The sequence below is a fragment of the Nothobranchius furzeri genome, chromosome 17, assembly GCF_043380555.1.
Source record: "Nothobranchius furzeri strain GRZ-AD chromosome 17, NfurGRZ-RIMD1, whole genome shotgun sequence".
NCBI lineage: Eukaryota > Metazoa > Chordata > Actinopteri > Cyprinodontiformes > Nothobranchiidae > Nothobranchius > Nothobranchius furzeri.
The window spans coordinates 46,059,680-46,072,677 of record NC_091757.1 but is presented as its reverse complement, the minus strand read 5'-3'; the positions used below and the strand labels follow the sequence as shown (position 1 = coordinate 46,072,677).

At 42.5% G+C, this 12,998-nt stretch overlaps 1 protein-coding gene across 4 annotated transcripts; it reads right to left on the bottom strand.

Annotated features, from left to right (window-relative positions):
- Window positions 1-3,210: 3,210 nt before the first annotated feature.
- On the bottom strand, window positions 3,211-11,934 carry ewsr1b (EWS RNA-binding protein 1b). Of its 4 annotated transcripts, none has more exons than XM_015973041.3 (15): window positions 11,683-11,934; window positions 11,164-11,200; window positions 10,898-10,949; window positions 10,594-10,744; window positions 10,220-10,445; window positions 9,869-10,125; window positions 9,628-9,787; window positions 5,613-5,650; window positions 5,055-5,081; window positions 4,860-4,975; window positions 4,564-4,693; window positions 4,361-4,471; window positions 4,116-4,242; window positions 3,676-4,032; window positions 3,211-3,590 (listed from the first exon to the last, which is right to left on the bottom strand). In XM_015973041.3, the coding sequence occupies exons 1-15, from the start codon at window positions 11,777-11,779 to the stop codon at window positions 3,554-3,556; spliced, it is 1,923 nt and encodes a 640-aa protein (XP_015828527.3). In that variant the 5' UTR covers window positions 11,780-11,934; the 3' UTR covers window positions 3,211-3,553. The 4 variants fall into 4 exon arrangements, with proteins under 4 accessions (XP_015828527.3, XP_015828528.3, XP_015828529.3 ...); XM_015973042.3 differs by having other exon boundaries at window positions 5,613-5,647; XM_015973043.3 differs by having other exon boundaries at window positions 10,220-10,442.
- Window positions 11,935-12,998: the final 1,064 nt, after the last annotated feature.

The following is a 12,998-nucleotide window of genomic DNA, read 5'->3' as shown; positions in this document are numbered from 1 at the left end:
TGCTTCACACCCAGCTGTGAACCGCTCCAGCGAAAGCTGAAGATCACGTTCTGATGAAGCCAAAAGGACCACATCATCTGCAAAAAGCAGAGACCTGATCCTCAGGCCACCAAAACGGATGCCCTCCACACCTTGACTGCACCTAGAAATCCTGTCCATAAAAGTTATGAACAGAATCTGTGACAATGGGCAGCCTTGGCGGAGTCCAACTCTCACTGGGAACGAGCCCGACTTACTGCCGGCAATGCGGACCAAGCTCTGACACCGGTCATACAGGGACCTAACAGCCCGTATCAGAGGGCCTGGTACCCCATACTCCCGGAGTACCCCACACAGGGCCCCTCGAGGGACGTGGTAAAATGCCTTCTCCAAATCCACAAAACACATGTAGACTGGTTGGGCAAATTCACATGCACCCTCCAGGATCCCCCTAAGGGTATAGAGCTGGTCCAGTGTTCCACGGCCAGGACGAAAACCACATTGCTCCTCCTGAATCTGAGGTTCAACAATCCGCCGGACCCTCCTCTCCAGAACCCTGAATAGACCTTACCAGGAAGGCTCAGGAGTGTGATCCCCCTGTAGTTGGAACACACCCTGCGGCCCCCTTTTTAAATAAGGGGACCACCACCCCGGTCTGCCAGTCCAGTGGGACTGCCACCGATGTCCACGCGATATTGCAGAGCCGCTTCAGCCAACAGAGCCCCACAACATCTAGAGCCTTAAGGAACTCCGGGCGGATCTCATCCACCCCTGGAGCCTTGCCACAGAGGAGCTTTTTAACCACCTCAGTGACATCAGCACCAGAGATTTGAGAGGCCAACCCAAAGTCCCCAGACTCTGCTTCTTCACTGGAAGACGTGTCGGTGGGATTGAGGAGGTCTTCGAAGTATTCTGCCCACCAATCCACAACGTCCTGAGTAGAGGTCAGCAGCACACCATCCCCACTATAGATAGCGTTGGTAGCGCACTGCTTCCCCCCCTGAGGCGCCGGATGGTGGACCAGAATCTCCTTGAAGCCGTAAGGAACTCCTCCCATGCCTGGGTTTTTGCCTTGGCGACCACCCGAGCCGCGTTCCGCTTGGACTGCCGGTACCCGTCAGCTGCCTCTGGAGTACCACAGGCCAAAAAGACCTGATAGGACTCTTTCTTCACCTTGACAGCATCCCTAACCGCCGGTGTCCACCAGCAGGTTCGGGGGTTGCCACCATGACTGGCACCGACGATCCTGCGACCACAGCTCGGGTCGGCCGCCTCAACAATGGAGACACGGAACAGGGTCCATTCAGACTCAATGTACCCCGCCTCCCCCGGAGCATGAGAGCATGCCCAGCTACTAAATCTCTTCGTGTGGTTTTAAACCGCTTTAAAAACTCATTTTGCTTTTCATTCAGTGTGAATGTTTCGTGTTTTTATTTCTTTTACTATGAGCCTTTTATTTTCATTTATTCTCAGCATTATAGCAAACGGCTGTTGTTTTACTGTATCTGGCTTGTTAAGCACTTTGGTCAGATGTTATGCAGTTGTAAAGTTTTATTTAAAGACGACTTCACTAAATCAGATTCATTTGGGCCAAAAGATCATGACCAGCAGACTAGGAATAATGCAAAATCTAAAAACTTCAAACCTTCTGACTCAGTCCTTGATGAGCATACCTTTGTGATGCATTTTCCCCTGCCCAAATCCCGAAACATCATCTTCAGTTTTAGCGTTATCAGTGCAGTATGCTTGTTTTCTGATGCAGTGAAATCCTTCATGATTTAAATAATTGGTTAAACACTTGGATGCATCTGCAAATTCAATGTGGCTACATAAAGTGCACTTACATGTTTCCCACAAAAATCTAGTAAAATGATTGACTTCCCATTGATTGGACAAACTTTTTGCTCTTCAAGTGTGGCAGTTGAAATTAGAGCAGTGTTTGCCAAAAAGGAGGGCTTGTTTTCATTTAAAAAGAGGGACGTGTCTGTTTAAGAGAGGAAAAGAAAGGAGGGGCGAGGCTGGAACAGAAACAGAACAGAGAAAAAGTGCATGGGAGAAGGTGGAGGGGTTGATGAGATCATTTTCTACGCCTGCATGAATCAGCTTTTTTTTCTCAGTGAAGAAACAACGAACTGGAGGAGAACACAGAAATATTTACACATGCAGCTAAGGGTTCCTGAGCTTCGTGGGCTCTGATGTCAAAGAAAATAAATGACTTTTGTTCCCTCCATCCAGATTTTAGAGGCAGGGAACAGGACAAGTGAAGATGTTTAACAAAACAACACCCCAACTGGAGAATAAACTGAATGTTACATTCAAATAAAGGTCAAACTGGTGTGCAAAAGACTTGTTAGACTTTTTAAAAGTGCTCTACAATGAGGGATTACTGCTGTTTAATGTGGCCACACAGTCTAAAAATAGCTGTTTCATTCAAAAGCAACATTTCTCACTAAATGACCAGGATCAGATTTGATGAAAGCAAACCAGTTACTGCTATATTTATAGTTACTGGTTCAGACCCCAGGGAACATGTTGACTCATTTATTCTTATTTCAATCACACATATGTGAACCCCACCATGTTAGAGCAGAAAGAAGTCTCCTTTAAACTGGTACCACCTAGTGGCAGGAAGTCTAACAGCAGAGGGCAAAAATCAGTTAAATGTTTATGCCACATGGATTCATTCACACGAACACATTAGATCTTATATTTCTGTAAAAACATGACTGCTAATTTAAAATACCTGTATGAAAAATAACCAACAAATCTTTGGGTTTAGACTGGTGAAGGTTTTCAGTCATCCAGGTCATGGTAGTCCAAAAGGGTTCAAATGAAAGCAACTGGACTTCTTTGGTTTGATGTTTCGCTTCTCATCCGAGGACATTTGTCAGTTCTGACTGGAATACGGGAGCATCAAGTTTATAAACTGTAGTTGTCTATTGTTGCTACAGCTTATAAACTTGACTCTCCCATATTCCAGTCAGAATTAACAAAGCTCCTCGGATCAGAAGCAAAACATCTGCAGGAAGCCAAAAGCCCGGTTGCCTTCATTTGAACCCTTTTGGGCATCATGTTTATAAGCTTCACTTTGAAAGTGGAGGAACGTTTCAGCATTTATTACAAAAATAGATTCAAACTTAGCTCTTAAAGCAAACACGGCCCTTAGAGTTAAACAAATAATAATCTGGCTTTATTGCCCTTACATCAACTTAAGTAAAAGAAAAGCCACAATTCAACATGAAATGAGTAAAACTTTATTTCCCACCTTAATCATCATACAACAGTACGTTTTTGGAAACAGGAGAAACTTGTGACAACCAATGAAAACTATTGCATTTTACATTACAATTCTAAACTTAATCTGCATTTTTAAAAATAAACAAAAGACATGCACAATACAAGATGTAGCATAAACATAGACCAACTAAAAAATGTAAAATTAAATTGAAAACAGAGTTCACCAACTGCACAGGTTGTGTGAAAGCAGTTCAATAACCATCAAAATCTGGAATCATAAATTAAAACTTCCTTTAAAATTCAGATTCCACACAAGGAACTGTCCAGAAGTTTTCCTTCAGTAAGGGCGGTCCCTACGCTCCTGGCGATGGTCCCTAAAAGAGCAGCACAAAGAGGAGATGATCCAGTTATTTACAGTGAGAATAACATGTTTTTGCTGCCCTCAAGAGCCACGCTCACCTCATTTCCATCTTGCCACCTGGCGGTCCCATTCCTCTTCCCCCTCTGCCACCCATTCGGTCCATAGGTGGGCCTCCCCGCCCAGCACCACGGAACCCCCCCCTGTCCATTCCACCGCGTCCTCTGAATCCACCGCGGTCACCTCCCCACCCTCCTCGGAAACCTCCAGGTCCACCTGGGCCGCCGACTCCCGCTGGCCCTCCACGGTCCATTCCTCTTCCCCCACGCATTCCCATTCCCCCTCTGCCTCTTTCACCTCCTGGGGGAAAAGGGGGACCACCGCCTAAGCCCTCAGGCTTGGGAGCTTTGCACTGGTTACACTCCATCCTCCAAGCAAAGTTTTGGTTTCCACACCCCCTGTGAACATGATAAAAACCAAAATGACCCAAGAGTCCAGGAAAGGAGTTTGGAAAAGCTCTACATCACAAGGCTACACATACGGATTAGGACACTCCCAGTCTCCAGCTCTCTGCTGCATGTTTCCTCCGGTAGGTCCACCTCTGCCCATTCCACGTGGACCCCCTCGTGGGACAAAACCACCACGCTCTCCTCCTCGGCCCATCATACCTGACACAGAGATAACAAAATGAGAATAACTTGTTTTTTTTTCTCCATTTAACACTTGGATCAGTTTTTAAACACAGAAGCTGAATGTGGTGAGATGAACATGAACGCTGCCATTTACCTCCACGACCCATCATCCCATCTCGCATGGGCATGCCCCCCCTCATTCCTCCCATCATGGGTTTTCGGCGTGCCATGGCCACCTTGAGCCTTCGGCCTTGAAACTCTTTCCCTTTATTAGAAAACCATGAAATCACTCATTAGTAAAACAAGGAATAAACCGTATGAAAACTGCTCGACTGATGTTTAATCTGTAAACGCTACCATCAAAATGCTCGACGGCCGCTTTGGCACAGACGGGCTCCTCGTAGGACAGGGTGGCATCACCCTTGGGCTTCCCCGACTCCTTGTCTGTGTAGATATTGATAGCAGGCTGGCCCAATCTGCGATTCATCTTCACACACACACAGAGGAGCAAAGTTAGTTTCTAAATCGGTTTACCTTTGCACCGACTTACAATAAAACCACATCAATCCTTAGTTTCCAGCAGGTTTTAACACCAATCAAAATACATCAAAATGACTGCTGTCTCACAAGCAAAGAAAATGTGTTATTTTTACCCTTATTGGACCGACGTGCTTAAAGAATTCAGCCATTTCCTCTATGTTGGCCTTCTCGGTCAACCCTGTGATGTAGATCGTGCTGTTCTCCGAGTCATCCTGCTCCTCTGGTCGTCCTACAGAAGTTATGAGAGAATAACCGATGTCATTCATTTTCAGGTGATTATAGACGATGTTAAGCAGAGCTCTACTCACCCATTTCACGGTCGTCACCCATTGGTCCTGTCATCCATCAGTCGAAGAAAGAAAATAAAAAACAGATTGAGAAGTCAGTGTGTGGAACAGCGATCCAATAGAAAACACCTGAGAAATGCTAGATTATAATCCAAACACTCCCTTTAAGGGAAATGACTCATATTAGGGAGTTGAAAACTGTATTTTATGGTACACAATTCCCACAAATGATAAACTGAATAGAGAATTGAACACTTTTAAGATGCTTTTGACCCAAAAATGTGTCGTACGACAAGCCTTAAAGACCAGAGCGATATCCTCCAAAAATGTAAATGAATTCAGCTCAAATCTGTCAGAGCAACGCTTAAGAAATTTGTTTTTACCCCGTCTAGAACTCAAACCAAAACCAGTGACTGAATTATAAAAGTACCCAGGAGCAAATGGTCTTAGGCGTAAAAACAAAACAAATTGTCATCAGTGTGTAATTTTGAATACCACAATGTAAATCATCAATGGCATAGTTACCCAAAAGGTTTAAGGTTTTGAAAGGACTAACCAGTGTAGTACTCGTTAACTTACCACCAGGCTTACTGAAGCCACCTCTCTCTCCAGCGCTGCTAGGGGGGAATAAATGGAGATATGAAGGCGTTTCCCCTTTACAGCCACTTCCACGGCTCGAGCAAAGTGGCTTGATTGAGGGAGTAATCAAAACATTCTAACTAATCCGACAGCAACTTAAATGAGCTTCCCTAAATTAAAATCACAATCTCATTGAGGTGCTCATTAACTACGTGCCATTTCTTAGCTTAGTACAGTCTCAGTAGTGGATACAAAAGCAAAAACATTTATGACTAACATGTTACCATGTGACAAACATCTGTACACAAGTAGAACTATTTCAGATGCATTGATGGCACCCACCAGGTACCTAAAGCATGTCATTGGCTGATTAACAGTTCTTTTATGTTACAACTTAAATGTAGAAATGACAATGCACCTGAAATTTCACAGAAGCAATGTGATCACATTTACCATGTAATAAAAATATTTACACATTGTACATTTTCTTTAAATCAACACCAAAAATATATATATATTTACATTGTTTTCTGGGGATATTTTAAAAATAAAAACAAAAATAAACCAGATACACCCATCTGCTTAGTAAACAAAACAAACACCATCCTCAGTTGTTGAAAAAAAGGCAGACTTGAATCTTTGTTTAAGCTCCTTCCTGCTGCTTAAGCTGGAGACTCTGCACTGAGTACAGATACTTTTAGAGAAAAGACGCTTTTAAATGGCTCTCACTGTTACCTGCACAGTATAAATGTGACAAAGCATGTTAAAAAGTGCTCAAAAGAAAATCAGACATTGGTTTACCAAGCCACAAAACAATTTCAGACATTTCATGAAGACAAAGATCCCACCCACCCAAATACCTGTGCAAAGCGTGCTTAGGCTAAAATGCTAACCCAACTAAAAACCTGTGAATAAAAGTAACTGTTTTGATATTTATATATTGGCTTTCTTTCTCGTAAACAAATGGAACCCACCTCCCACCTCTGTGTTAGAGTCTCGTATTGAGTATTTGTACTTGAGTGTTTATGTAAATATACTTTTTAAAATAATATTACTGGTTACAATAAAAACACTCCTAGCAGTTTTCAGTGATTAACAATAAAGTTTTCTTTATCAAAAAGAAACCAAGAGTCCTGATTATTTCTGGCACAAAACATGTTTTTCCAAACCAACTCTAAACATTGAAAAACCTCAACTCTTCTATTTCATACTTGAAAAATGTTTTGTGAATCAAACGAATGACTTAAAAAAGCCAACTTGTTGCTTAAGTCTAAACTAGGCTGAAACAAATAATCGAATAGCTTGATTGAATAAAAATGTTCAATTTACATTTTTCAAATTGGCGCTTCATTTTTTAAAAATCACTTGTGGGTCATAACTATCTTCTTCTGGTTACTTGACTCAACAGGCCGCTTGTTCAGCAGCTCCAACAGATCATGCAGTTAGAGCGATCAACAGGGCCAATGGCAAAAGGGAAAAGACTCAGAAAACGCCCAAAAGTTTCCAAAGTGTGGAATATTTTAAACTCAAGCCAATGCTACACTAGCATTGTGCTAACATTTGCTTGTCAGCTCACCTAATAACCCCATACATGTTTTTTATTTTCAGTTATGTTTCAGTTTTATCTTTATGGTAGAAAATATAAAAATCACACTTGTGATCAAATCTTATTTGATGGATATTTCTCTTCTCAGTGGCCTACTGGTATACGTGTCCACCCTGGGATGATTGGGAAATCAGGGCTCAAATCCCTGCCAGGTCATACCAAAGACCCAACGCCTCCCTGCAGCAAACACTCAGATTAGTACCTACACGGAGTAGATAGCTGCTTCTCTAATTCCTGCCACTTTTTACATTAATAATTTTATCATGAGTGTTTTATTAGTTCTTATATTTGCTTATCTCTTAATTAATTTTTTTTCTTTTTTCTCTTTCTTACCTTCTGCACCAAAATACCGCAGCAATTTCCTAATGTTGTGACTTGGCACACATATGGCAATAAAAACTTCTGATTCTTGACACTCGGCTTTAAGGGGTAGGATTGGAGGGTTTAACCACCTAATAGTTCCTAAGCGTGGCAACTGCTACAGCTCACCGCTCCCCACGAGATGTAATTTCACAAATGTGTGAAGGTGACCAATGGGACGTTGACTTTATTTGTTAGTTAAACTAAATTTTTTCTTTGTTTCAGGAATTGGATTCAATTAACAGATTGGTCTGGGCGAATCCATCCTTCTCAGCTGAACATGCACCACAGTTAACAGGCAGCAAATGAAATAACTGGTACTGCTCCCGTTTTATCATATTTTCAAAGCAAAATAAATATAAAGGCTTATCCAATTAATTGACTGGCAAATTGACCGATTAATGAAATAATTGACAGCTGCAGCCCTGGTCTCAACCAAAACAAATGTACATCAATACCTGTGACAACAGCTCTGAAATTATTCACTACTAATTTCCAATAATACTGAATGGATGAGTAAATTTGGTGTTTAATGAAAGTAAGTTTTTTAAACAAGACTAAAGACAGATATATTATTTTCATGGGGAACTTTTTTAAATAAATTGTGGCATTACACAAAGGTATAATCCACCTGAACAACATTTAGACTACAACTATCCCAACATCCATGGACTGACAAAACTGCACAAACAGTCCCACAGCCACCCTAAAAGTCATCGCTAGCAGTTAAGTGGTCCTGTGTTAGCACAAGTTTTAGATTTTAGCCTCTCTGGGTGGTTTAGAAGTTCCCCTGTCCAACTCTGACAGACCGTGACATCACCAAAAACTTTCAGTGAATGTTTAAAAGTGTACACATTAGAAAATATTTGAGTAAAATTCATTTAACCCCAGTTTGGTACCTTCTCAGTGGCCTAGTGGTAGATAGTCTACCCTGGGACTGGGAGATCGGGGTTCAAAATAAGACCCAATGCCTCTCCACTTGACACTCTGCTTTTAAGGAGTTGGATTGGAGGGTTACACCACCAAATAGTTCGTGAGTGCAGTCAAAGCTGCAGCTCAGCACTCCCCACAGGGATGGGTTCAAATGTGGAGATGTCATTTTACCAGTGTGTGATGATGACTAATGGGACTTTACTTCTTTACTCTCAAACAGAAAACCCATTAAAAATGATCCCAAAATCACTTCAGGGTTTAACGCAATCAGTTTTCATCATTTGAAAACAACTCAAGACATTAGAAACCCATAAAGAGCAGCTGGGGGGGCAGCTTCCTAACTTTGTAATTTACATTTGACCACAAGTATTTTTCATCTTAGACCTCAGTAATCCTTCCTCACACCAGTAAAATGTCATAAAAAAGGTGCATTGTCAGTGAAAATTGTCCCAAAGACTCATTAACACCCTACAAATACCATAAAAATGGGGGGAAAGTCTTGAGAACAAACTGTTGACAGCTTGACAGCATTTGAGCAGAAAAAATTGGTGCTGCACCACTCCACTAAAAGTTAATGTTTAATTTTTGCGGGGCACAAAGAACTATAAACCTGAAAAACACTGAAATCTTGCATGTTTTGTTTTTGAGCCACTTCAGTGGGTTTGTGTCACCCTAATAAAATTAATTTGATTTGTAAAATATTTGTTGATTGTTAAATGAACAACGCCTGACAACTCCCCAAACTGTAATTCCCCAACTATCCAAACCACAACACTGACCCATTAACACATAATTATATATTAACTATTCACCCTAATGTTTATGCACAGGTCTCTGTACTAAAATAATTTGTAAGAAAAAGGAAATATGCTTACCTCAAACCAGAAGAGGCAGGGCTGAGGGAGTCCAAAGGAAAATTGCAATACTTGGCTGTATGTTTTTTTAAATGCTCTCAACTTAGAAGCATGAATAGCTAAAACATGGATTTCTGTTTTCTGATGTTAAATGTGGGTAGAAACACACTTGAGAAAATGAAAAGACTGTCTCAGCCCTGCCCCAAGTGGCATCCGCACCTGCAAATGAATGAATGATCACATGGTCAGGAAATATACATACCCCATTCCACGCCCCATGCCTCCACGCCCACGATGCATCATTCCACCTCGGTCAAAGCCGTCTCTGCCTGGGCCCCTGCCTTCTCCTCCACCTTGGTACCTCCCAGACTCAGAGCCTGGATAACCAGAACCTCCACCCTGGCCATCCTGCCTGTAGTTACCTACAACAGAACAAACAACCCAACTAGTTAAAAAAAAACACTCAACACAGCATTTCATATGGGATTCAAAGTAATTCTTACTGTAATGGCCAGGCTGTCCATAACTTGGTGGTCCACCTTGTTGGTTGTATTGGTTAGCTGCAGACTGTCCATAAGAGCCGGCGCCTTGTGGAGGGTAAGCAGGAGGAGCTTGTTGCTGCTGTGCTGTTTGCTGTTGGTAGCCCTGCTGCTGGTTGTAGCCGGCCTGCTGACCCTGGTAGCCAGGCTGTTGTCCATATGAAGCGGGCTGGGAGTAGCTGTTCTGGTTGTAACTACTAGGCTGACTGTTAGCATTATAACTTAAAAAAAAAAGAATTGCAAAAACATAGAATCATTGATCTACATAACGCATTGTAGAACGTAATTAAAATACTGGCTTTGAGGGATTCATACCTCTGAGGGGCAGAAGGAGTAGCCTGCTGACCGTACCCAGGATAGGCAGACTGGGCAGTGTATCCTGCCTGAGAGCCATAAGACTGGGTGGCTGCAGCCGGAGCAGCAGCAGCTGCAGCAGCTGCTGCAGCAACAGCTGGAGTGCCATCATAACCACTGGCTCCATACGTCTGAGCTGACTGAGTGTATCCATGGGCAGCTGACTGGGCAGCAGGATATCCAGCTGCTAGAGAAAGGAAAAACAAATCAAACCTAATGAATTATTGGGCATCTTCTAATTAAACATTCAATTTTAATGTAAATGACATTGTTTTTTTTCTGTTTAGTAATCCACGCGGTTTACCAGTAAGCACCAAGCAACTCGCACCACTAACCTGATGCCTGCTGCCCATATGAAGATCCATATTGCTGCTGCTGCTGCTGAGGGTATCCTCCAGCTGCAGGGGTGGTCTGGGTGTAACTGCCATCTGCAGAAGCAGCAGCAGGTTGGGCATAAGATCCATAACTCTGTTGGCCATAACCCTGCTGAAAAACACACACAAATAGACATTTAGCTGCTATGTAACACTTAATACAAAGCTTTATGCATGTATGTGTGTATGCATGTATGCGTGCATATATATATATATATATATTATACGTTATAGTTAAAAATGAAACTTGACTTTTTAATCTCACCTGTGCAGACTGTCCGTAATTCTGAGACGGCTGGGCAGCATAGGAGGCATACCTGCAAAGAACCCAAATCGAAACAAAAACTAAATTTCGTGCACACATTTGAAACACTTATTCAAGTAATAGAAGTGAACATTTTGAACGAGTTAAGTTTGAAAACGTAGCAAAAGATAATTCACGGTATTCCAACATGTTTGTAAAACTGTTTAAATGTTTGATCTTTATGCAAAATGTGAGCGATTTCAGACATGTCGGGACGTAACGCTTACCCCTGCTGAGCACCAGTCTGACTGTAAGAGCTGTAATCTGTGAAAAATAAGAAGGTAAATTTGATTAAAGGTTTCGCGCGCAAGGAGCACGCGATGTGTAGGCCATGCTAGCTTGTCATTCATTACCAAGGAGCACCGAAAATCCTCACAGCGTTTCAAAACAGCTTCAAATACAGGAATTATTACAAAAAAACATCAAATCTGCCGACACTTTCTATTAATTATAAATCAGACTACGCACAAAACACAAAAACTCCGCACCGTGCCAAACCGCATTTATTCGAAAAGCTAAGCGACTAGCTAAAAAAGCTAAGCGACTAGCTAGAAAAACTAGGCGCGTAGGCCTTTCCACGCAGTGCTGGTTACGTTCTTTGATAAATATTTGATTAAAAAAAAGGTTAAATGATTAGTTATACCAGAATAATTGCATATACAATGCCTTAAACGCTCAATATAGTAAATTTTATTGCTAAACTTTATAGAAAGAAACAAAACGAGCGACAATAAATTTTCACTCACCGGGAGCTGACGCCATTTTAGAGATGACTATTTCACCGTTGGCTACAAACTGTTGGCAACAGGGAGCGTAAGTCACGCCCATCCACTTCCAGACCATGCCCCTCCCCCGCAAGTCTCATCCCTTTTCCGGTCAGCTCATGGGTCCTCGGAGATCAAAGAAAAAATGAATGAATGAGCTATAAAATTAGCTGTTATAGCTATGGGATTAGATTTGTGCCAATAGGATCAAGAAAAAACACTTTGGAGATCAAACAAATTTTAAGACATTGAGAGAAAAAAAACCAATTCTAAAGAAAAACTTACTATCTGAATCGTCGTCGTCATTGTTGTCGTCGTCGTCTTCCTCCGCTTATCCGGGTCCGGGTTGCGGGGGCAGCATCCCAACTAGGGAGCTCCAGACCGTCCTCTCCTCGGCCACCTCCACCAGCTCCTCCGGCAGGACCCCAAGGCGTTCCCGGACCAGATTGGAGATGTAACCTCTCCAACGAGTCCTGGGTCGACCCGGGGGCCTCCTGCCTGCAGGACATGCCCGAAACACCTCCCTAGGGAGGCGTCCAGGAGGCATCCTTATCAGATGCCCAAACCACCTCAACTGACTCCTTTCGATCCAGAAGAGCAGCAGTTCTACTCCGAGTCCCTCCCGAATGTCCAAGCTCCTCACCCTATCTCTAAGGTTGAGCCCAGCCACCCTACGGAGGAAACTCATTTCGGCCGCTTGTATCCGCGATCTTGTTCTTTTGGTCATTACCCAAAGCTCATGACCATAGGTGAGGATTGGGACATAGATCGACCGGTAAATCAAGAGCCTGGCTTTCTGGCTCAGCTCCCTCTTCACCACGACAGATCGGCTCAGCATCCGTATCACTGCAGATGCTTAACCAATCTGCCTGTCGATCTCCCGATCCCTCCTACCCTCTCTTGTGAACGAGACCCTGAGATACTTAAACTCCTCCACTTGAGGTAGGAAGCCACCCTTTTCTGGTCGAGAACTATGGTCTCAGATTTGGAGGTGCTGATCCTCATCCCATCCTATCTGAATCAGATTCTTAAAATGATCAAGAAAAACACTTTGACGGTCAAACAAAAATTAAGAAATTGACAGAACAAAAATATTGACATGTTTCAAAAGTAAAACGTACTATCTGAATCAACCTCTTAAAATGAGTAACAAAGTATGTTTCATTTTTCTGTTTGCCTCTATGTGTTTTTGTTATCAATTTCCTTAGTTTCATTCTCTCTGCTCAGAGCTTTGCTCTCACTACCACCAGATTTGCACTTACACTTTCTGGCTTTCTCTTTGCAATCCCTGAGTTTTT